Genomic DNA, 26,825 nt, shown 5'->3' with positions numbered 1-26,825 from the left:
CGATGACTCCCGAAGGGAGGGGCAGTAGTTTCTCTGAAATTTAGGTTATTGCTAGCATTTTATTTGTTATTATCTTGTTTACTTCCAAACAGGCACTAGTTCTTACCTGAAACCTTGTTCCAACTGTGTATGTAATTGTCCTTGTGTGTCTTAAAATCTGCAGTGTTGTGGAAATTCAGTTTTCCTTTAAAAAAGCAAACCTTAGGCAGTGCATATTTATAACATCACTGTCTATTAAAACAATGATATAACCATGGCATAAATGAATATTAAGGTAAGAATTACTAAAAGCAAGCTTAACTATTTTAAAGCCCAGCTTTTCACCAAAATTTCAAGAATTTATACTAAATTCTTTAGTATATTTATATTAATACTGCCTTAATTTTCAGTTTTAAAATGTCAAACAAGTAGCCTGTAATCAACTAGCACTTCAATATTGCACTGTTAGGCAATGGAGCCACTCATGCAATTTGGTGTTCTCATTGTGAAAGGTAGGAGGGCTAGCTCTCCACTGCACACTCATTCTAAAATATGCTTTTAAAAGTGAAGAGATGCTAGGATGTAAACTGTGTGTTTTTCCCTAACAAAAATATTAGCTATACTTGAGCAATAACAAAATATTTTTAAATTATTGCTTTCCTTTTTAATTTGCCTTCAGTCATTAATTTTCCTTTTATGTTTTTTTCCTTACCAGTATAAGCATTTTATTGTTAGTTAATTTTATCTCTTGTACAGGAAAATAAAAAGAAAACCTCTGTGCAATGAAAATTTAAAAAAATACGTTTATAATATTTAAATAATTATTTTGAAGGGTTAGTATGAATCACTTTTATTTTCTGTCTTTAAAATGGAGATAGAGAATTATGAACTGGATCATCTTGCTTACTTTTTGGATGACCATAATCATTCAGATGACTATTTTATAAGTCACACTAAACTTCAACTTATAACAAAATATTGTTTTCAGTACAGTTTTAGGTTAGGGGTTTTTGGGGATTTAGTTTTGTTCTGTTTTATATATATATATATATATATATATATATATTTTTTTTTTTTTTAGTTGTCAGAATTCTGATTGCACAAATGGTGCAGTAAAAAGGTGTGAGCTTTTCTGGGTTTTTTTCTGAAGAAACAGTATTGTATTGGTAACGTGTTAATGTGCAAGTTTTATGCTGTAAGCAGAAGGTGTGTGGCACAGGACAATACAATAGGGTTTCTTGATACTAAATACTGTTCTTGTGTATTGATACACTATCAATAACATCACTGGAAAGTAAAGAGGTTTTAAAAGCACTGTAGAAAAGGAGGGGAAGTGCTTTACGTTCACCAGGGAATTTGACTGAAAAAGCCTAGGCTGTTCTATAGTGTGTTACATTTAGGAACAAAGTTGTTAATCTTGTTATTCTGAGTTTCCTAGGATAAAGCACAGCATCTGGTGAGCCCATCATTTCTTTCCCACAAAATATTGGTATTTTTATGGTGGTAAGGATGACAGGCAAAAATGGCAGGGGAGTGGTTCTGGTCCTTTTTCATACCTGCTCAGCATGATTGCATTGAAGTCACTGAAATATTGTGTTGATGCAACTTGGACTAGAATTGAGAGAAAACATATGTGTGTGTTTTAAAACATCATTGAATGACTTCCATCTGCCTAGTGTCTACCAATAATGATTATATAATAGCAAGAAATAACGCAATTTGACAGTCTTTTTGTTGAAATATTGAACATCAGCCTGCTGTGCAGAAAGGGTTGGCTTGTCACACACTTTAGCTTCAGTGTATATTTAACAAAGCCTATGAAAAGCCTGTTATATCAAACATGAATTCTGTTGAAATTATTCAGTAAAATTTCTGGATTTTATTTTGCTTGACCAGTGATCAAAAGCATAAATGTTATTTTCCCCTCAAAGACAGTACCTTCTGCTGTCTGTAAAGCTGTATGTATAGTGGATATTGATAGAGTGGAATCTTGACTCCACTAGAGTAAGATGTTGCTACAAAATTGCACTGAGAATGTGTGCATAACCCAGAGGATCACTCTGGGTTGCTGTGGGTCATGTAACAGTACAAAAAAGTTACACTACATTGAAAACTATCAATACTAAAAAAAAAAAAAATTAAAAAAAAAAAAAAAAAAAAATCCCTGAGAAATTCCATGATACTTTGTGGTGACATTGTGGGGTATTTTATGCCTAGCTTGGTGTATTCACTATTTATTGATCTGTAAGAATATTCGTAGTAGAACTGCCATTCTGGTCAATATAGTGAAATGCTAAATGGCTTGATCATATCAATTATATAGGCTGATTTAGATCAGTTGGAAAGATTCTTATCTGAAAACTACTGCAAGTAGTAGAAAATGAGACCATAGCCTTGAAAATCAAATTTCTCTTACAGGAAATTACATCCTAAAAAATGGTCACTTACAAAAGGACCATTTAGCAAGCCTGTTTTCATCTGAATAGAAGTTTACAGTGTTGCATTATCATTCAGATAAGTTATTTTCTTCCATTCAGATGTGTGATGCCATTGTGTTTCAGCATGTAGGTGATGTGTAGAGACAGCGCAGTTCTGTCTGTTCTAGTTCTCCTGTTTCTCTGTGGTGAGAGATTGGTCTTGATCCATCTTGCAGTGACACTTCAAACCTCCTTTCTTCCTCTCCTCCCCCTTCTCCAAACTACAGCACTGCCATATCTATGCCTTCTACTCCACAACCTGCAGCACATCTTCTCTTCCTGTGTTGTGAAGATCTTTGGGGATGAGAAAAGAAAGCCACTGAATGCAGTCCACTTTGTATATGTTCCTTTCTCCTCCAAATGTGGACTGTCACACTGTCTGTTATTAGAGGTGAAGTGCAGAGGTGAAAATTCTGAGCCAGATACGTGAAAGTGGCATGGGAGGTGTAAAGCTGATGGATGCAGTAAGTTCTGTTGTTTTCCCAACTGCTTTGACTTCATTTGTGTAAGCATTGTTTTGGCCTCGGAAGGGATATACCAAGATAGGAATAGAGATGGAAATTGGGATGGGAAGGAAAGATCTCAGGAAGACAGCAGTTTGCAGTCTGGTTGTGCACCTACTCCTACCCATGAAAAGAAACAATTGATTTTAAACACCTGAATAATCCTTGAACATATAAACCAGAAGCTGTCAAGTAGGCTTAGAGAAGATGTACTGGTATGTACAAATTATATACGAGTTGAAGCTTTCTTGGGCATTGTGTTTTGGTTCTCTTATAGCACAAAGTAAGGTGTAAAATCCTGGAAAACAGAGATAGCTTTGACAGTGTGTACCCATATCTATATTTAATCATATACTATTTGCCTTACAAGTGACTTACTTGAAAGCAACTTGCTGAATAGAAATTGCCCATTAAATCTAAGAATTGAAACATGATTATAGAAGATTTGTGGGCCTCAATTTTTATAGAAGCCTAACTTGCACTGAACTAAAAAATGGTGAAGTATCTTTGTGGCTTTTAATAGATTGCCGAAATGTTTTAACAGCTGCGACAATATCTGGGTATGTATAAAGGTCAATGTCTTAGTAATTTTTTAGGGGTTGGGGGCTGGTTGGTTGGGGGTTTTTTGTTGTTGTTTCCAAAACAAATTTCCCACCTCTGAGGTATATTTGTAGTTAATGTTGAAACTGTTAAAAGTTTTGCTGTTGGCTGAAGCCAAGAAAGCCCACAATAGCTAACCAAAACCTCCCCTACACTATTTAAAGAAAACCTTCTGAGAAACCCAGAAGGCTGGGGAGGTGTGCTTGAGGAGGGCAGAATAAGTGGGTAACTTTTTGTGGTGAACAATCCAATAAAAGTCATTGAGCTAAGGGATGTTATAATTAAATGCATATACAGAACCCTCATGATCCCTTAGGTATGACTATGAAATTTTATGAGTTTTATTAGAATGTTAACATCAGATGATATTCTCTTCAGCAAAAAAATCCATATTAGTTGCGGAGCAAATTCAATGACATTGCTTTTCCTTGAAAGATATTTCTCTGCTTTTATACCTGTTTCTGTTACTAAGAAAATTTCCTAAATGCTGTATCTTCTGAAGTTCATCTTGGATGTGGTGTGAAATGGACATGTATTTTTACATCAGATAATTTCTGGTGAAGCAGGGGATCACAGATTCTTATCTTAGTTTCAGACTAAAGAACAAGCCTTCCACAGGCAAAGCAATAAACTCTGGTTTTCCTTGAAGTATTCATGAATACTATGTGGATATTATAACTACTTCTTTTAGCAGTCTCTCTGTTGGCAGTTTTCCATATTAGAAAAGGGCTATGATTCATTTTACCACATACCCACTTCCTTTATAGTTAGTGGGGTGAAGTAAGTGGCTAGAAGGAATAACCTGTTTTAGGAACAGGTTTGTGAACTTCACTGGTTTTGAGTGAAGCGATTTAGGCAGCTGGCTCTTGAAGGTATGAGAAGACATACAAGACACTTAAATTTAGGTGTCTATGTGTATGCACCGTATTTAATATCTTATTACATCTTATTAATATCGTATTACAGTCAGTGGAGCCATGAGCAAATAGTTCTGCTGGTGGTTAGCTGAATAGCTTTTTTGTTTGTTTGACTGGGCTGATTCTACTCCATTGAAATAAAGGGACATCAGGTACCTGGCTTGCATAGCTGGTACCATTAGATACCTCACTTACATACAAGACACACACCTTTAGGTTTTCACCTTTAGTGGCCCATATGTGATACTCTGGGGCATCACAACTGGACTTCTCCTACTAGTCCAGTTGGCATGGATGATTCTCTTAAGTTCTGTATCAAATCTGCCTGTCCCAGAAAAGCTGTCTCTGATTCCTGGGACATTTCAAATCATAATGAGTAGTTCTCTATAGGAAACTAAAGAGAATTAGTGAAAATAGATATTTATACTTGATCAGATGAGTTGTACCTGGGAAACATACTTGGTGTTGTAAAACATACAAACCATGGTTGTGTTTCTCTGGTGCAGTTGTTTCATGGGTCTGGCAGATGTGGGGCCATCAATATACTGGAAGTTTATTTTATGTAGCCTAATAAGTAATAGCAAACTTTTTTAATTTTTAGAACCTTATCTGGGAAGTCTGCTGTGTGAGTCTTCAAGAGGATTCTGCTGTGTATTGATGAGAACTCAAGCTAAAAAAATCTAATAATAAATGTAGATATGTACCTTTCCCTTCCCTTCTGAAAATACTTCTTTTTTTACTTTTGACAGCTTTTCCCTATGTGTCTTGTGCAAAATTTTTATACTTCTCCCTGCCCCATTCCCGCCCTTCCAGCCCTCAGTTATGCTCCACATAACTGAGTCCTGGATTATTACCCAGGTCCATCTTTTAAAAATCTTTCTGAGCAAGGAGCTTGTTTCCTATGGTCATTTATGATTAATTCACAGCTAATTTGTTTTTTACCTGTGTTATGTTTAGAAAAACTAAAAAGTTGTGGCTTTTATACTTTACCTATCTCTTCCAGCTTCTGCTGAAGGCAGCAGAGTTTTTAACAGTTGCTGTGATAGCACAATGAACAGCATTTTTAGTTCCTGAGGTTGCCAGTACTATCCACTGGGCTATGTCAGCAAAACCAAACTATTGGCACTACCAATCTCTCACAATTTTTTTCCTCTTGTTTTTTTCTCTTGTTCAGAGTTGATGGATTTTTCTTCCTTTTAGCTTGGCAGAGCTTTTTTCATCTTTAGCAATGCTGGTATCATTTTGCCTGTATGGTTTTTGTGATGCACATGCAGGTAGTTGGATGAGTTTTAGCTAATTAGCGGTTTGCTCTATTGTTGGTGCACTTGCTACCAGGCAACATACACCCCTTAAAAAACTGATCTGGAAGAATAACGTGGAGTTTTGGAGACAGAGAGAACTGAAGTAGTGTTTTTCAGGTACTTTATTCTTACAGATCAAATAAACCAAATATTTTGAAAGAGGTAGAGGAAAAAGTTCTCTTGTGTTTTGGTTGTATATATGAAATATCTTCTAGGGCAACATATTCCCATATCTCTGTTATAAAACCAATACAATGGCTGGCTTGGTTACATAGTTGTTAAGTTGATGGTTAAATTTTAACAACATGGCACTCTGCCACAGGTATTCTAGCCATACCCCATACCACATAAGCCATGAGCTACTAATGGAGTCTTTATTTTCTGGAGATCTAAGACTTAGTGCTTCACTGGGAGATGTTAAAAAGATTACTTTTCTAGATCTAACCAGCAGTTTTTTCTGTGGCTTGGCCAAGTTGTGCTCCATCTGAATAAGAACTTGGGGCAAGCCTGCTGTGACTGATGTCTTGATCCCCAGAAGATGGCACAGAATGTTTAAGAGGGAGGATAGTTTTATTTCATCATATGCTTTATCTATTCAAGTCTTTAGAACATTTTTACAGCTCTGCTTGAGAATATTTCAGATGTTTAAACTATGTATTTTGGTGCAGTTGGGGTATATTGCAGCTCCATGAGTACTGATTCAGAGATTTGTATGGGGAGAAGACATAGTAGCATCTTCAGTGACTGCCATGCACCCTCTTTTCCTGTGTGAATGGATTTGATGTTGCTTATCCATAGTGAACCATTTGAAGATGACATTAAAATACTGGGAAAAAGTAGTCATTCCAATTTCAGAATCTGTCAAATAAAGTTGTGGGGGGAAAAGCCTCAGTGAGCATAAAATTTTACATAAACAAGACCAGAAAAATGATGGTAATCTCTTTCATCCTAAAAAGCACTTTTTCTTTCTGTGTGTCTCTTTGGGTTGACTGTGGACAGTTTCGTACTTTAAAATGAGAAGGCATCAAACAGAAGTAATTGACAATAAAGGTGGTGATTCTACACAAAATGTATAATTGTGAAATTCTGTGGATGCTAAAATTACATAAAGATTCAAAAAGCAAGGGGGCAGGTTCACAACAGATATGTCAGCTGAGAGCTGCTATATACAAAATGACAATTTCTGGCTCAGAAGGTGAATAAGATGAAAATTGCTGGAGGTTGAGAGAGTATTTCTGGGAAGTATCATTATGGGCTTGTTTTGTTCTAGTCCTGATTTCAAAGCATCACTTTTTGGCTGCTTTTGGAGACAAGATGCTTGGGTAAGTGTGTTTTTAGCCTCATGCTAGAGTTGTTTAGATATGAAGTGGTTTTGCTAGTTCTTATTTCATGTTTTTAAAATTAAAAATATAAAAAATAATTTGAATGTCTTGTTGGAATGTCTTTCTGTTAAAGTTTCTTTGCGTTTATGTATATCTAACCAAAAATCACCAGAGAGCACACTTAACTGCTAGTTTTTGCTGTCTTTTGTTATGTTCCAGTTCAAGGTTTACACTTGAACAAAAATTATGTAATTGCTTAATCAGATGCTTAGTTTAAAATCTCATCACTGCATCCCATATGTTGAAGGATGTCTCTGGTTTGTTAAGAATGTTTTCATTTATGTCTTAGGAAAGATTGCAGATTTTAGATGTTTCACCTGTGATGGACAGTCTTTTGACAAAGGTCTGCCTTTATACATGTACTGTACTTTTGTGGATGCCCCTCTACTACTTGCTTTCTATTTTTGGAAAAAAAAAAATCCCTGCATTAGTTTTCCATCTGAAAAATGGAGACTTTATTCTCTATTATAAAAGAAGTTGTATGAAGAAACCAATTCCTGTCCTTGAAGAATTAGGTTTTGTGAAGTGATTCACAGAAGAAGGATGGTGGATAAGTGGTCCATGTATCTGACTGAATTAAATCTAGTAATTAGAAGTGCCAGGTGTGAAAACTGCTGCAGCCAGTAAGGTAAAATCTACTCTACTGACACTGGATTACATGAGGAGCTGTATAAGTTTAGTGACTTTTCATTTTATATGTGTCCTTAGATCAGTGAGCATAATATAGAGTTGTGAGGAGCACTGTGAGAGGCTGCTGCAGCATATATTGGAAAGAAGCCTTCAGAGAAACTGATTGTTTCTCTTCATTGGCATGCAGAGTAAGAGCTGTTTCTTTTGGATTGCAGGAATAGTTGACCCAGACAGCAAAAATAGGAGATAACTGTTGTTCAGGCTGAAGTTCTGGTTAGAATGGATGGCCCATCTTCAAAACAGTTATGTTTAATAGAAATAGGGTGACTGGAGCATTTCTTATGAGGACAAACTGAGGGAATTTTTCAGCCTTCAGAAGAGATGACTGAAAGGGGACCTCATCCATGTTTATCAGTATCTGAAGGGAAGGTGCCAAGGGGATGGAGCCCAGGCTGTGCTGAATGGTGCTGAGCAGTCATAGGAAGGCAATGGGCAGAACCTGATGCACAGGAAGTTCCACCTGAATGTGAGGAAGAGCTGCTTTACTGTGCTGGTGACTGAGCACTGGAACAGGTTGCCCAGAGAGGCTGTGGAGTCTCCCTCACTGGAGATATTCAGGATCTGTCTGGACATAATCCTGTGCCATGTGCTCTGGGATGGCCCTGCTTGTGCAGGGAGGTTGATCTGTGTTACTCACCTAAATGAGGAATCTCAGTCTAACATATATTGCATGTAAATAGCTAAAGCTCTGACACAGAGTTTCCACTAGCCATTTCTGCACCTCTGCGTGTTTTAACTGCAAAGTAAAAGTGTAACACAGTAATACTAACACAGACCCAGCTTTTGGGTATTTTAGATCTATGGCCTTTTAGCCTGAGGGAAGAACAAGTGTTCTGCCATCCTCTAGCCTTGAAAAAGTAGAAATCGTACTTGCCTTAATTTTTATTGGATTTTTCTGTACTGAAGTTAAGTTCCTGAGTAGTTGAATGTTAAGATTGTATGTGCTTTAGGGAAAATACAGTTTATCCAGCTACAGTGGTCGCCTAATTTGGCAACAGATTACTTCATACTGAAGATAGGTGAGTGTTTGCTTTGCGGGGCTTTCTGGTAAACACATCTACATCGTAGCTAGGAGTCTAGTGTTTACCTTACAGGGAATAATAGCATATTGAAAATCAATCTGGGCAGCTGAATCTAGCACATGGAATAAAAATGGTTTTCTCTCCCTGAAAGTAATCCTCTTCTAAATTAAGTGCCTACTTGTGCTAGTGTTGTGGATGGTGAAAAACAGATTTGTATTAATTTCATCTACCTTTGTGATTTTTTGAATATTATAACATTTCCCTCACCACACCTGCAAAATCAAGACTTCCAGCCTTGTAGTGTTTACTCATATAGTACTTACTCCTTTTCTCTTCATTCTTTTAGTTAGCCAATTCTACACTTTTTAGATAAAGACTTTATGCGGTACTTGAGATGCGGGTTTACCAGGGGTTTATATACCAGTAAAATGTAAAATGAGGTTGTCCACCTGTAAGTGAAGAATTATGTACCAGCTTCCACATGAAATAGCTGTCTTTGCCACTTCTCTATCCTTTTTCCAGGTTATTGATGAAGAACTTGAATAAGGCTGGTCCCAGAGGTGCCCCCTGCTTACCTGTTTCCATCTTGGAGAGTGATTGTTACCCACGGTGTTTGTTTCCTATCCATGAAGTGTCTTTTATTCCTATACATTTGGATAGGAGTTTCTGTATAATATTGGATACAGTATCTTGTCCAAAACTTCTGGAAAATTCAAATACATTAGCGTCCAGTGGATCCACTTTACCTTTAGCCTGTTACAGAACTGTAGAAGTTTGTGAGGTGAATTTGGTTTTGCAGATTCTGTGCTGATATTCCCGGTATACACTGAGTATGTGCTCAATGATTTTGTTCATCAGTATAAACTCATTCTCCTGTCTTGCTCAGGGTAGCAGGCAGACCTGCACCATTCTTAATAACTGTGGAGTGGAAAGATACTGTTGCTAAGAACGTTAGTGCCTCTTAAATCTGATCTGTTGTTCCCTCCAGCCAAACAAATGAGACTGCAAATAAGCATGCACATAAGACTTCATGTATTTTCACAAATTGTTCTTCAGAAGTTCCCATTCAGCCCAGTGTGTGGTGGTAACTTGGTAGCTGTTTGCACAGGTGCATTAGGTGTGCTGTGGTTAAGATCCTTTCCCCCTCTCTTGCCTTTCTCCCTGTAGTGCTGTTTCACATCTGTTCTATTGTTTCAGCCTCTGTGAAGCTGCACAAGGGAGCAAAGTCACAAAGTTAGCCACTTTACCATTTCACCTTTATCATTCACAAGACTTTGCAGGCCTGATCCTTTGCAACAATTTGAAACAATATAATATGGGAGGGCTTTAATTTCTTCACTTACAAGAAAATAATCAGACTATTTGCTATTAATTTTGACTTTATATAGTACAAATAAAGACACCAACTTTTGATAACTATAGATGAATATTGACACATCTGTGTTTCAAAATTACAGTAAATATTGTAGTCAGTGTGCTCATCAGTGTTTTGTTTCTTACAGACAAGAGAGTTTGATGTGGATAACCTGAGCAAGCCAGAACTGCGAATGCTTTTGAGTGTAATGGAAGGAGAACTAGAAGCACGAGACCTTGTGATTGAAGCCTTGCGGGTAAGTTACTCGGTTGTTGTGATTTGGTTTTAGGCTTTTTTGGAAATTCTCTTTTCCCACTTCCTTTTATACTGTACAAAGAATATTGTTAGTGGAAGAGTAAATTGTGATTTTTAAAGTTTTGGTTGACTAAATCTCAGTAATCACAAAATATGTTCTTGTTTAGTTGTAGCCATTTGGATATTCTGTCATTTTTGTCTAAAACACCAACAAAATTTCAAAGAAATAAGTGAAAAACGTGTGATATTGCTTCCTCTTTAAATTCTTCTGTATTCTAAAGTCTGTTATTTGTGAAAGATAGGAATAACATCAAAGAAAAATTCAGTCCATTTGTAATTTGTTCTCATGGGCTATATTTGGTCATACACTCTATTCAGTACTTTCATTTTCAGTGAGATGGAAGTAGGGACAAAAATCAGGGGATCATATCCACTTAGGGAAATATTTTTGTGGCTTTTTTGTTTGTTTGCCTTTTTAAATATAAGGTGAAATACAAGATATATGCTCTTAACAGCACTTGCAAGTATTTGGTTAGATTTTTACTGGTAGGCACATGTGAAGGTCAGTTTTCTGCTTCAGAAGATTGCAGTCTGAAAGGTAACTTAGTTTATTGGAAATGTACAAACAAAACTACTTTAATTAAAATATGATTTTTTAATGACCATAATGATTTTAATGTTGATCTGGAACAAAATAAAATTTAACAGAGCTGCCAAACAGACTGGAGATTTGAGGGAAAAACAGTATTCTATGGTTTAAAAATACTTATAACTTAATGGTTGAAAAAGGGGAAATTGTACTCTTCAAGGTATTGCAAGTATTGTAAAGCAAAACCTTAATGTAATAAAATACATCTAGTGCTAATTTTTAGTAGTTTGTATAATGATTATCAAGTAGTGTGGGAACATTTTCCACTTGAAATGTCACAGTAACAATTGTAAATGCATTTTTGTTCAGTTTTAATTTGTTTTGTGATGTCTTCAGATCATCTGTTGCAAATGGAGTTTTAAAGTAGCTGTCATTGATGTACATGAATTAATAACTGAAGGCTTTATAGGTATAAATCTCTCTTATAAAATGTAATTATCATTTTGTAATGACACTAAGACACTAGGAGCAATATTTTTCTGGAGTATTACTGCACTTTGAAGTTATTTTGTGTTTGGCCTTCAGTTATATGCATATGTTGAAATGTACTGCCTTTTCATCTAGCTGTTTCACAATTTCACAGCTCATTTCCCTGGAGTAGGAATTTTATTTTCCCTGTTTGCCAGTTAAAGTTCTGTAAAAGTGAAAATAGTGTGCACAGCCCATCCAGAATATCTTTTTTTTGTCTCTTCTAACTTTGAAGGAATACAAATAGAATATTCAGTCAATTTTTTTCTAGTAAATATTCAGGAACAAGCTACTACGCATATAAAAAAAGTATATATTGAAACATATTTGGCATGATGCAAAATGGAGAAAAAAAGGAAAAAAATAAAAATGCAGTAAGCATTTAATGATATTAAACATTAAATATTCAGCATAGTGCAGTCCCAGGAGAACAAAAGTCTATATGAAATTCAGATGCACCTGCTGAAATGGCTATTATGTACACATTGGGTTTTGATGATTAACACAGACAAATATGAAAAGTATCTCAATTTCGCATAAGTTATTTAAATGTTGAAAGTTGGGGGGTGGGATATTTTTGTTTGGAGGCTTTTTTTTTGTTTTTTTTCTCCTGCATCTCAATTTCTAGTTTCTCTAAACAAAATCTGTGTGAAACTCAAATCTTCCTGGCAGCTTGCCTGGTTAGCAGTACGAGTACTGGGAAACTTGGAAGCCATACCTGCTGAAGAACTGTAGGCTTATATGGTGTAGTATGATACTTTTTAGATCTTCTGGCTTTTTAGTTGGGAAGCCACAAGTCAGCAATATTAGCAGCTGGATTCTCCAAGCACCACACAAAAATAAACAATTAGCTAGCCAAATATGAAAGTGTATAACAAGAAAATTTCAGTGGAATTGTGTCAGATTTGGTACTTTGATTTGCTGCAACAAACAGGTATACATAGTTTGCATATCTTTAGAGCAAGAAGGAATTTATTTTCATATAAGGGAAAAGACTAACAGTATTTCAAAAAGAGATGATGGTCATTTCAAAATTAGGAAAAGTTTGTGTGTTTTTGCGTGTTGGAGGAGTTGGCTAGTTGTGGGGTTTCTGTAATCCTACTAGTAGTTCAGGGCTATTTCAAAGCCCAGTTTCTATGATTGATCAGAGCCTGATAATTTCCAACACTATAGCAGAGAATGTGTATTTTTCCTTTCCTCTTAAGTGAAGGGCCAGAAGTTTGAGATTATGTGAAGAAATCTTGTTAAATTAAATGCTCATCCTGGGGACTAATATGGGGAGGGAAGATAAGTTTACTAACTAAAGTGTTGATTTTTATTAAGGTAATGGAATTTGTGCCACATGATAAATTAGAAAGAATCGAATCCAGTATAATGTTTAATGCTTTTTATTGTGCCTTTTATTCATCATGTGCTGTAGAGTTTCCACTGGTTTTCATGTAAATTTTAGATACCTTGAAGATAACATTTGAAACAAAACCAAAACTTCAAGAAGAAATTTGTAAGAAATACGCAGATGTCGTCTGTTTACTTCCACATTTCCACAATACATTGTTCCTTTATAATATGCACAACTGACTCCTGTGTGAAATCATTACAGTAATTATCAATCAGGGCAATTTAAGTTGCTGGACAAGTTCAGCCCTTTGAAAACCAACAGACTTCATGAAAAAGTAGACTTTCATGATGCTTAGAGTCAAATTTCCAAGTTTATTCTCCAAGTCATAAGTTAATTTACTGTGGAGAAGAGCATCAGGATTCACCTCAAAGGATCTTTGTGTAAATCTTTCTCTTAAATTAGTGCTCTGATTTAATATAACCACTACACCAAGTGATTAACACAATTTTTCTTTTTTTGAATCTGTAATTTCTGTATTTTAGTAGCTTCATGATCATGGTTGTGCTGCAATTAAAATTAGATTCAGATTAACATTTAAATCATTAAAATTATTCCATTAATGAGAAATAACTTGCTGATTAATTGCTATTGAGTGTCCATATAGTTAAAAATGGAGGGAGATTTAACTATAGCTGCTGCCTCCATCTGTCTCAATTATCCAAATAAACTGTCTGCCAGTAGTAAGGGGATAATTTATTCCTAATGTGCAGGTAATGTGGCCATATTATCAAAGCACAGGTCTGGCCTCCCACAAATGTGATCTCAGATACAGCATTCATTTGTTGGGTTTTTTTCCCCAGAAAAAAAGTGGTTGCAGTCACTGTTTATTTTCTAGAGGATTTTTTTGAGGTGCATTGACCCTCATATTTGATGTGGTAGTAATTAATGTGGTAGTAATAGCTGTCAAGAATTGAATTGTAAATACTAAATACTGCTTTTTGTGGTAATTGTCTCATAAAGTTAAAACATTTGTAGGTTATTTTTAATCTAAAATTTTAAATCCCCATTCAGTTGGGATTTCTGTTTATTGTAAAAATACGTTTATTTGCTTATGTAAATTTCATTAGGTGGTAAATGGTAAATTAAAAATGTGTGCTTGCTTCTATGGTATATATTATTTAATATGAACAAAAAAAAAAGGCAAATTCTTACCATACTAGATTTTTTAATATACCACATTGCATGGATTTAGAACAACTTTATTTGATTGTTGAGAAAAATCACTAGTGAATTTAATGAATTTAAATGTCTAAAAGAACTGCCAATACCAACAGTGGATATATTTTTGGTTAATTAAAAATGACTACAGTATTAGTGAGCTTTTTTCTGAGCTTAAATCACTGCTGTAGAAGCTAGTTCTGGCTGAATTTTATCTCCCTGAATCTAAGCATTTTGACAAGTGTGCAGCTTAATCAATGGAGCTACAAATAAATCATAGTTTCTGTATTATGTCCAAGTAGAAATTCATGTAAGATAATTTGTGACTTGTCCTAGCAAAAGAGTATGAGTTCTTGAAGGGTTTCGTAATGAAGCTACAAATATTAATATAATGAAAAAGGTAGGTCAAAAGACAGAAATTAATGCATCCTGTAACAATGTCTCATACATTCAAGTTTAGTGACCCATTCTATTAGCTTTATTTAAAAATCTTACAGTCTAAAAATGCAAGATTTAAAAATGAGGATACAGCTTTTAAGAGATTATAGTGATTATTGTGTAGATTTGCACAATATTTCTTTATAGCTAATGCACAGTATGTTGAATGCCAGTTTTCAGGTTCCAGCTCTCCTGGTAATCATTTTAGAATTACTGGGCTATCAGTATTCAATTGCATGAGAAAATCGGTATTTTAACACAAGTCTTCCCAAAGAGAGGATCACAGAAGGCTCACTTGTTTTAGAATTATGAGATTTTTTCAGAAATGCTGGATAGCTTATAAGATATTGGAGTTCATAATAAAGGCCATTTTTTACATATCTGTTATAAGTGTGTGTGAATGAACTGCTTGTGAATGAACCTACCTTAGCATTCTGACTAGGAACATGCTTTTGAAGAAACTGTCCCCTTTTGTCTCCACCAAACTTTTACCTTGATTTGCCTCACAGACTACTCTTGGACTGAGCCAGCTAAACTGACAGCAGCTAGTCCTAAGACTTTTTAATTCCAAAAAGCAGGACCATAGGCACATGGAGTCTTTTTCTTCCCAAAGGGGTGATTGTATATTTTGCTTAAGCTAGTTTGCTTTCAAGTCCTGAGCTGTGCATTGTGGAAGGCTTTTATTAATAAACTTGGCTTTAAATTTTGACCCACAATGATTAAACACTGAACAGTATAGTTTTATTTTAATCTCATTGAAAACATGAACTGTTTTGATAATAATTGGCAAAAGTAGGTGTATTTCTATACCACTTCTGCAATTCAGTAAGCATATGTATAGATCAAACAATATTTAAACCACTCTGAGTTTATCACAGTTTATCACAAGAGTATACTGTAAAATATTGTTTGATTTTTGGTGGGTAATTGGGAATGATACTGGAATTTCTTCGCAAAATGTGTGGCCTTTCATGCTCAGGTGCACTTTCAATAATGCATAGGCTGTTCCTTGGAAAAAAAATAATTGCAAGGAGAGGTGTAGATACTTGCAAGCTGTACTTGCCTACTTTGACCTGTCTGCTTACCAGTGAGTCCTGTCTAGCTAAAGGGCTTCCTTCAGTTGGCCAAGATAGACTTTTGCCTTCTGTAGGCTGAGATTTTGAGTTAAAAAAACTGGATTTATCAGTTAGAGTTTCCATATTCTTTTAATGTTATTTGTTGTCTTTTGCATCTTGTCGTGGGGTGATACTTAATTTTGCCTGTACGCTGAAAGTTATGCATTAAAATAGTTATTATCAACACAATAACTGTAAATTGTGTATGAATAAAGCTTTTTTTCCTGAACTACTGCACTAAGTCAGCAATAATTGTACTGTAAGGCTTAAGACTTCTAGAATGAATTTTGAGGTTAGAAGGGAAGAAATCTGGGAGATACCAGGAAAAATGGAATGAATCCTTGTAATTTAGTTGCTCTCAAATTGACTGATAGGGAGAAAAATTACACATATATTAAGTCTAATCTATCAAAAGGAGCTACAAATACTATGAATTATAGACCCTTACCTGCAGTAATTGTTCTAAGTTGGGAATCTAAAATGTGAATTTGAATTTCTCCTATGCATATGAAACTTGTGAATCCAGAATGGAGTAACAGCACACAGAAGGTGTCTTTGGAGGCTTTTGGCAGCCAGTAAGGCAGCCTATTTTGTAGCCAGGCATCTTGGAAAAATAACTCTGTTGAAGGAGGAGCAGAAGATGTTAAGCTGTGTGTAACAGAAGGTTATTGTTGTAGACAGTATGATGGCAGTTGTTGGTCTTGGTAGCAGAAGTGAACCATAAAATAGAAGTCAGGTAATGCCTTATTTGCATTGTCATTTTTGCATATTGTAATTTCTTTGCATAAAAATTAGTTTGTAATAAATTTTTGGGAGCTAAGAATCTGCAGATTGCCCTTGCTCATCTCTGCATATTATGTCTTTGCTCATCTGTTAACTACTCTTGATTTATTGAATTTAACGATGGTTGTGTATGCATTTCCTCTTCTCTTAAATATAGCTTGTCTTCACCTGTCCAATGTGTCTGGTCATGCTTAGAATTTTTACTTTCCTAATAAGAGTTTAGTGTACTTTTCTGGATGGGTTAGTCAAAAACTAGTATTTCACTATTGCAAGCTATTTAAAATTGTTTTCAAGGAAATTATGAAATAGGGATAAACCTCAGATAAGTCATTGTATGAAATTGGTTTTTTATAGCATTTAGTTTGAAACTGTTTCTACATCTGTTCATTTCAAGTTTTAGAGTAATGAAGCATGCTCTTTGAACCTAATGGAAAAGGCGTTGTTTATTACAGCCTTAATGTTCAGTTTTGATTTGCCCCTATTTGATCGTGTTTATATCTTCTGTTAGTTTATATTGTCTTATATTCATTTTTTTGTAATAGTAATTATGTAAGTGTACGCTTTGTTACTAATGGAGCCAAGTCTCACTTTCTCCAAAAGATGTTGGGCTTGTGGCAGCAGAAATCCCTGGACTAAGTAACTTTGATGATCTGAGTGATCCTGGTATTTTGACACATATAAAGGCTACTTCTGGAATTTATTGACAAAATAAGTTTTTACTCATGTTAAATCGCTTATTGTGGTAGTTATTTGCTGTTTACCAAATGGGGTCATTAAGCTTTTCCTAAATGATCTTAAATCAGTCCTATATCTGTGTTGCTTCACTAAGCTTAAGCTTCACTGCTCAGGTGAATACCTTTATTCCAGTCTCTCCTAAAACTGGAGAACACAAGTATGAAACTAAGAGGCTTGTTTTCTAGTGTGAAAACTCTGCGGCCTTGCATTGCAAACAATCTTTTCACTCTTCATTCCAACAGTGACTGTTAAATTGATCATAATCTCCTTTTGTTTTTAGCATAAGATCTGAATATTGTTGGCAGGCACGATACTACCAATTTACCTGAAAGTATTCTGCTGATTTTTTATTTGGATAATTGTTTTGCCTTTCTCCCCTTTGCCTTGATTTCTCCTACCCTTGTATGATCTTTCTGCATAATCTAAAATAAACTAGTGGGTAGAGATAGATGCACACATTATTTGTAATAATAAGAAAATAATACAACATCATGTTAATCTGTTTATCCATTTCTGTGATCTTTGTGAATTATACAAATGTGACTTATTTGAAATGTTGTATCTGTTTGCCATCATTACCCACATTGCTGACAATGAGAAATGTAACTGGGTCATCTATTATCTATGTTATGTTAGCCAAAAGTCTCCATTTTTTAGTTCAGGGCACATATTTCCCCTATGCCAATAAATGGTACAGGTAATTTCGCTGATAGCAATGCTCAAGTGCAACTGAATACGTAACTTTTTTCCTTGGTTTGTGTGTCTCTTCATTTAGTGTTGCTGAAGAAGAAATGTATAAGGTTTGTTCTTGGTTCTTCCAAAAAAATATGGTAATAATCTGTAAAAATAATTGTGAATAAGACAAGAGATTTGATTGCAGTCCTTTTCAACACCTTTGAAAATACACAGCTTTGATTACCTTTGTTGTGCTTGGGTTTATATATTCCCAGGCATTTCTCCCTCACACTCCATTTAGATGCTGTTCTGACTGGTGGACAGGTCCTTCCACCTGCTGCTCTCACAAAGAGAGGCATCTGTCTTAGAAGCTCTGGCAGTGTAGTAAAATACTTATCACTAGGTCTCTTACTACAGACAGAGTTCCATTTTTATTAATAAATGAAAAAATTGAGAAAATAGAGCAACAATGATTATAGTGAATTAGCACTGAGGCAGCAAAGTAAAATTTTAGCTACTTATTGTGAAGGTAGAAGCTGTTACATGAAAATTTTAAAATTGCTATCGTAATGGTATAAAAGGAGTTCTAGCTGAAAAATTGCTTTAAAGTTTTAACAAGCAGCATAAAATCCAAAATGTAAAATCCAGTGTTTTTTACTTTTGAACATTCCTTTCTACCAACCAAAATAATTTAATAAAATGTGTTTGCTCATTCATCTTCTTTGCTATGGGTAGTATCAACAATTAAATTCTTCTTGGAGGCAATGCAAATTGCTCTCACAATTTACCTTCCAGTGAATATTAGAAATAATTTGGAAACACTGAAGTCACATAATCTACCTCAGATAAATATATAATGTGAATAGAAGAGACTACTTCAGTTGAAAAGGATATGAACAATGATCATCTAGTCCAGCTGCTTGACTCACTTCAGTGCTGGCCAAAAGATAAAGTGTGTTTTCAAGGTCATTGTCCAAATGCCTCTCAAACACTGTCAGGCTTGGGGCATTGATCACTTCTCTAGGAAGCCTGCTCCAGCATTTAAACATCTTAGTAAAGAAATGCTTCCTAATGTCCAGTCTGAACCTCTCCTGATGCAACTTCGAACCATTCCTGTGTATCCTCTAACTGGATCTCAGGGAGAGAGAGTAGCCCCTCCCTCTCCCCTTCCCCTCCTGGGGAAGCTGAACAGAGCAATGAGGTCACCCCTCTGTGTCCTTTTCTCCAGATCTAATAAGCCCAGAGTCCTTGCCCCCTCACAGGACATTCCTTTCACCAGCTTTGTTGCCCTCCTCCAGATGCATTCACTCACCTTCACATCCTTCTGAAACTGCAGAGCCCAGAACTGCAGGCAGCACTCCCAGTGAGGCTGCTCCAAAGCTAAATAGAGTGGGGTCATCACCCCTTTTGCCCAGCTGGGGGTGATGCTGTGTTTGACCACCCCAGGATGGGGTTTGCCCTCTTGGCTGCCTGGGCACACACAGCTGACTCACATTGATCCTGCTGGCAGCCAGCCCCCTCAGATCCCTCTCTGCAAGGCCTCGTGTCCTCAAAAGAGTCAACAGCATTTCCCAGTTTGGTATCATCAACAGCTTTGCTAATGGTGCATTTGACTCCTGCATCCAGATCATTACTGAATATGTGGAAGAGAACTGTCCCTAGGATTGAGTCCTGAGGAATACTGCTAATGACAGTCCCCAGCCAGATGTACCCCATTCACTACAAGCCTTCAGCCAGTTCTTCAGTCAATATACTCTGAACTTGCTCATTCCATAGCGTTCTGGAGAACTTTTCCAGAAGGATGCTGTGAGGGACAGTATCAAAAACCTTACTAAAATCCAGGAAAACTACATCCACTGCCTTCCCTTCATCCATGAGGTGGTTGACTTTACACAGAAAGATGTGGAACTAGCTAAACAGCCCTTTCCCTTTGTGAAGCCTTGATGACTGCCTGATGGTGGCATTGTAAATACATAACTTGCATACTTTTTAATTAAAATACGTAAAGCTTGGTAATAGTTTAATTGCCATGCAGTAATGTGGGATGGTATTTTAACTGAGATTTTGATAGCTTGAAAATATGAACATCTAAATACTCAAACAGAAACACAGATTGAATTAGTAGAACTTTTAATGTTGTGTCTTTAGTATGTTTTGTTATTGAGCTGAAGAAACTTTGTTTTTAACCGCTAAGCATGAAGGTTCAAGTGCTCTATTTTGGTTAGAGATGAAGTCAGATTTGCTTCAGCACTTCAGAAAAATTTCTGACAGATTTCCATGCAAAGAATTATGAATTGATTTGCATGAATTTCGACTATAAATTTGAACATGCAAAAAAGTCTAGATGTGAAATGGTTATTTAAAGTAACCAGAGAGCTCAAGTCTCTTCTATCAGCTGACACTCATTATCAGTATGAAAATCTGTATTATTTTCAGAAATAAATGTCTGGGCGGTTAGATAATCAGAGCATCAAACAGTGATATTTCCTGACAAAATATTGGCCTATAATTTTCAAATGTTTAAGCACCAGACAACAAAGCTGTCATAAAATAGGTCTAGTGTAATCTTTATATGGAATATCTAGATGGCTCTTCTCAATCAAAGCCATATGTTGTTTCATGACTTGAACTCTTTCTTCTTCCTCATTTAGAAACTTAGTGCAAGGCTTGAATTTCACCTTTTACATTGTGCGAAGTGAAGAATATTTTATATTCACTGTGTTGCTTTTTTTCTTGTTGGGACTGATCTGTTAGTAACTGATCTTAGCCTTCTAATACGGCATTTTCCTTTTGAAATCTGCAACCTCAAAACAGTGAGTTTTCATTACTCTAAGGGAGAAAATTAATCATGAAGAACTGGAAGCATATGTCTGTCTGTCCTGTCTGTCTGTACTCTTCCTTTTCTGGAGGTTTTTGTCAAGTAACAGGGAGAAAAAGAAGGAGGTTGTGCTACTTATCAGTATTGTGGTAATAATGATCTGGTGCCATTGGATGATACTCTCCTTCTATGGAGTTGGACCCCTAAGAAAATTCAGGCTTGACCATTACCTTGGTTGTATAATTCTACTCCAGTACTTGTCAGGATTGTTTAAATGTTACTTAAATATTTGTCCTTCTGTACACAGAGATCTGAATTAATTGTTTGGCATTTTGTGCTTTTGTCAAGTATGCTTTTTAAAGCTGAGAAAAGAGAATTGTACAGCTTTTTGCAAAGCACTATAATATTTGGATACTTGCCTGAAATAGAGAATCTCCTAAGGAGACTGTGAATAGCCTTGTAAAACAACACACAGTGTTTTTTTTTTATTCAGAACTGTCTTTTTACCTTGAAAAATGTTTTTTAAAACCTTGGATTTAAAGCTATGTGATTCTGAGAGACAGGGATACTTTGCAAATTATATATATTTTTTTTTAAGTTTTGTGTGTTGTTTTAAATGAGAGAATAACGCAGTTTTGGATATTCATTTCATGCTTGGGATAACTTTTACAGGAAAACTTTACATCTCATGGATGTAAATGTAACAAATTTCATTTATGTATTTGCATGCTTTATGACTGTTATGAGACAGTTCTCCAAGATAGGTTTGAATGCTTTTTATGAGTATGTGTGTCTCACATAAAAATTACTGAGTATGTTTTCTTTTCCTATTAGTACCTCTACCAAATTACTTGACTTCTTTCATGGTCCTGCTCAGTCATCCATAAAGAGCATGTCTTTATAGTACAGAACAAATATGTAGGTCTGTCAGAATGTAAGTAACCTATATGCAGGTTTTGTTTAACTTGCTGATTATATCCTCCAATTTCTCAATTATACTGTTTTCACTCTTTTTAAACTGGTGGCCTGTTATGATCATCAATTTTGTCCAGGCAATTTGTATTTTTCCATCCTTAAAATGGACCGACAAGTTTTTGTCTTATCATACTTGACATTTAACGTGGAAACAAACACTTTGAATGTATTGGTAAAGTATTTTTCATATAGTATGGAGTTCATTAAAATTTAACTCCCTTGTAGATTTTGCATGGGCATGCACTGTCACTGTCACTTTTAGACTGCAGTTAAAATGGTGAGGAGAAATTGAGCATCGCATATTCATTGACAGAAATCATGCTGGAAGACACCATTTCCTCAGTCACTAATGTTTACATTTCCATTTTATGTTTTTCCTATACAAGTTCATATGGAAGTAGCATCTTACGATACTTTGAAAACATTCATTTACTTCTGCATTAAAAAAAAGGCGACTAAAAAAATCTAACAAAGCCTCCAAACTCAACTGTGTATGAAAATTGGTAGTATTCTTTAAAGACTCATTCTTAACTCATCGTAGAAAAGCAAGATATCCTCCAGTCTTTGGTATTTTGCAGGTGTATCTGAAAGTACTGCTTTTATTGTGAATATATATTCATTGATAATTCTCTTTTGCTTAATTGAATAGCTACAAAAAAAATCACTTAAAGAAACTATAATTTCACTGAAGAAGATTTATTGTGTTCTCTTTCAGACATCTTCATCTTTTAAAAAAATCAATTACCCTTGTAGTTTTATTTAGAATGAAGGGCTCACCCTCATCGTTAACATAATATATAAAATATGCTTTTACTTCCTCCTCTTCTGTACTGGTTAGTTTTAGAAAACTTTTTACCACTCCCTAATTCGTACGTCAAGAGAAAATATTAATATGAACCTGTCAACATCTGTTGAAACAATTATCATAAATGTAGAAAAGGAAATTAATCAGAGCAACAAATGCTCTTGAAAGGAAGGAAATTTTGTTTAAGGGTTCTAGGGCAGCTTTAATACAGTTCCGTTGTTCCCCAGCAGTGTAGGACATGCAGTCCTATTTTTGATGTTTATCATCAGTTGCATGGAATATTTGGACCTGCTGAGCTCTCTTAACTTGGCAGATTAAGAAACCTAAGAGGAAACTCTGAGATACATAGGGGGAAAATTACTGTATTAACCTTAAAAAGTTCTGTTGCTTATGTGAATTATGTTGCTAATTATGAAAACTTATTTCATTGAATGTATGCAACTAACATCAACATAAATTATTAAGGCTATAAAACTAATATATGTGTGATTAATTTTTTGCTTTCATTATTTGACTTATTTCTTATATACATTAATTGATCGCATTTCTTTTTCCTAGCTTTATTCTTTTAGCTGTAAGCCCACAGTAAGAGGTGTACTACTTGAAGACCTCCTTTCCCCCTTACATTCTTGTTTCAATAACAGGGGGAAGAAGTCTGATTGTACTTCATAATTCTCAGTTTGGATATTGAAAATAAATTTTTGTTTTCTTGTAAAGTGGAATGCAAGAAACAAATAGTTACAGACCAGTTCTTATATTTTAATTTTGCTCTCTCCCTGCGCACCCCACTGCCCATCTTCATTTGCCAGTAGATAAATGGGATCAATGACTGCAAAAAGGTCAGGTTAAGAAGTGAAAATTTCCATGAGGCATCTTGCAGATAACTTGAGGTAACTTGAAAAGGGTTGGTGTAGGATGAATGAGGTGTCTTGCTGTATGTGGCAGAAGACAGGCTCCCTGAGAGAGTCATAAAAGAAGCAGCTTATCTTAACAGCCCGATCCTTCAGATTCTTGTTGGTTACAGACTTAGGAGAGAAAACTTGAGAATAAACCTTCCCCTTGTATTGTATAGCTGCATAATCCCTAGGGATTTTTTAGTACTGATTTTTTATTTTTGAAAATATCCTGGACTTAAAGTTCTGTTTCCCAGCTCATAAAAAGTATTCTCTTGATCTAAAGTAAGACATAAGACTTGTTCTACCAGTATTTGATTTTTTCCCTTCCTCTGAGAACTCATTTTTGTCATTTGTTACTTGACAAGATTGCCAGCATCTATAAGCTAAAATAAATAAATAATTACATGACAGTCTTAGAAGAAATCACTAACTATGCAGTAATGTAGGTGTAAAGGCACCTGGAGAGATCATTCAGTCCAATCTTCTTAAAGCAGGAGTAAGGTCAAACATGGATTGAGTTGCAGTTGGCTTTATCCAATTTATCTTGGGAAATCTTCCAATGACAGAAGTTCCCTGTTTTCCCTGGGTAACATGTTCTGGTGTTTAGCTGCTCTCAGTGAGAGTAATTTGTGTCCAACTCAAAATTCCCTCACTAGATCATGGGACAAGCGCCACTCGTCCTCTCAGCCTGCAGAACTTTCTCCCTGATTGTCTCTGTTTCACACTGAAAAGTCCTACTTCTACTAAGCTCTTCCTTGAAGAGAAGCTGTGTTTTACCTTTTGATCATTTTTGAAATTATCAAAATGAAAACATTGAAAATATTTTTCAGATCTATTTTTTTGGTAGTCCATCCTTGATCTAACATAATGTTACAGATCAGCAATAAAAAAAACTTTGAAGTTTATTTTTTTAAATAGTAGCTTTATTTTAGTCTCCTTATTTAATGTTTCAGATCTTGTGTAAAGATTTAAAAGTTCTATATAAATGTGATGTTCTTACTGACTGAATTAAAAAGCTGTTGTAAGTTTAATCTTTTGCTGTATTGCCAAAGTAAATTTCATGCATTAACTGTTCAAAGGGTTTTTGTCTTTGCTTCTATATATTTTGTTCTGATTGTGTGTGCCTTCTGTGACTTTTCTTTAGCAGCTACCTGTTGGAGGGTTTAGCTCAAATCTTAAGTTATGATTTTGTGTACCACTGACATAGGCTGAAAAAGGTATAATTTCCCATGGACATCTTTTCATACCTCTAAATACTTCCAGTCTCAGTCCTTCCATTAAAAGGTTCATTGCTGAGCAAATGAGTATGTGCAGAAAACTCAAGCTGATGGTTTATAAATTCATGTAGCACCTTTCACAATACAGTAGTCCTGATGAACTCCTATAGCAGGTGCATATTCTATTTTTGAAAATGTTGTGCTTGAAAATTATTTCAGTTAATTATTCACAAATAATGTTATTTTCTCTATGTATTGCTGTGCAATTGAAGTTATATGTGAGACACTGCTAATGCTGCTTTAACACAACCACCAAATTACACAGACTCTTTTTTTAAAGGAGTATGATTTTAGACTGTATATTCCACAGATAATGACTTTCCTGAAAAACAGATATTATGATATTGCTACTAACTCATATGACTTGAAATTCTGTAAAGAAAGACAATATAAGAGAAAAAAACCTCTGATTCTAACATTTCTATTTCTTCCATCTGATATGGGAGAAGTAGAAATGTTATTTCTATTATTAAATGTTAATTCACTTTAGTGAATTGCAAAGGGACAGAAGTATTATTTAGAGGCTAGAGAAATCCTGTAAAAAACCTCAAGCCTAGTTTGTCTTTCTGTCACTTTTTGCCTAAGTTTTGGGAAAATACTCATCATCTCCCTTCTACTAAGTTTTTGCTGCGTCTTTTATTCTAATACCTTCTTTTTAAATCATGTATTTTCAACCCTTGAAATAATCCAATTATTGTATTTTATATGTATAGTCCTTGTATAAAGTCCCAGAAGCATTTGTTTGAATATACATTTCGCTCCCCTTTGAGTTGGAAGCATCTTTAGAGGTCTTTGCTGTCTATGGTTTGAGAGTTGCCAGTCTGTTTTCCCTTGTGCTTGAGCTTATGCAGTTATGGCTTCAGCCATTCTGTCATCCCAAGTTTGAGATGTATTGGTTTTTCCACAGTGTTTACCTTCCCCATTTTCCTATAGCCACTTTAATTCTGGTTTTGATTTTCATTCAGATGGAGCTCATCCCTACTATATAGTTTCATCCTTTTCTTGGTTAATGAATCTGAACCGCGATCGTCTTGCTGTTTTGGCAGGTGCACACTGAGTCTTTTTGCCCTGCTCTATTAATTGCTGTGCATGTTGGAAAACATTTCAAAGAATATATTCATATCACATGCATTTAGTATGTGCCAAGAGGACAGCTGGTCATGGGTCATAGAAAAAAATGGAAAATACACATTATTTCCATAAAGGCACAGGTTATGCCTTTGCCTCTAAAGTCAGTTAATCATCTTGGCTTTTTCTTTGGATTTAACAATGAGGGTTCTTGTTGGTCTTACTTTTGGACTTACAACAGACCTGCTACATCTGTTTTTTCCTTTACTTTGACGTCTCACCTTATATAAACTAGGTGGATTTTAAGTTGTAGTTGTTGATAATTTATATATGGACTGTGCATTCCTCTCTATTTAAATTCTTAACTTGCTTTGATTGATCATCTTGCTTGGCTGATTACCAATGTAATCCATTTATGGTAAGGCTTTTGGTTTTGGTGGTTTCCTTTCCATGAAGGTTGAATACCTAAGCTACATACTGTCCTGTAACTTCATCTTATAGAACCACAAATTACAAATACAGCCCCTCCTCCCAGTCCTGTAATATTACCTTTGGAACTAGCTTTTTTATTTTATAAGTTATAAATTAAGGGATTAAAATACTAGAATGATTAGACTAATTGGGGGTTACTTGCAAGGCACTTTATAAAAAAATAACTAGGTTCTATCTATTATTTTTATCTCTTCAACCAGTCACTACCTGACTTTGTAAGCCAAACTGTGTCTGAGTGCATTCTGTCAGCTTTTTCTGAAGTTATGTTCCAAAGACCTAGTCTTTTTAATAAAGATTTTCTACTTATACTATCACAATGAAAAACAAACTAGAAGTATTTCAAGCATTAGAATATGTAGGCACACTAGTTTCTTTTCCAGACAAATTCTCATTTATGAGAACACTTCCATTTTGTCGACAATATATAGAAAAACATTGGGCATTTACTAAGGTATGTAATTTGTAGTTAAGTCTTTGAGGAGTTTTTCTAACATAGTTCTTATGTTCCTCTTTGTTTTCTTATGCCCTGAAATGTGTGTTATCATTCATGGAGTTTTCATATGTTAAAATTTTAACTTCAAGCTTTCCAAATGA

General features: G+C 35.3%; 1 protein-coding gene across 1 annotated transcript in view; it reads left to right on the top strand.

The window, feature by feature from the left end:
* Nucleotides 1-2,893: 2,893 nt before the first annotated feature.
* Nucleotides 2,894-26,825, top strand: part of CTTNBP2 (cortactin binding protein 2) — a 73,508-nt gene continuing 49,576 nt past the window's right edge. The window contains 2 exon segments of the mRNA XM_053978318.1: nt 2,894-2,920; nt 10,374-10,481. Of these exon segments, the coding sequence (XP_053834293.1) occupies nt 2,894-2,920; nt 10,374-10,481 (135 nt within the window).

The sequence above is a fragment of the Vidua macroura genome, chromosome 5 (genome assembly GCF_024509145.1).
Source record: "Vidua macroura isolate BioBank_ID:100142 chromosome 5, ASM2450914v1, whole genome shotgun sequence".
Lineage (NCBI taxonomy): Eukaryota > Metazoa > Chordata > Aves > Passeriformes > Viduidae > Vidua > Vidua macroura.
This window is presented reverse-complemented; position numbering and strand designations above follow the sequence as displayed.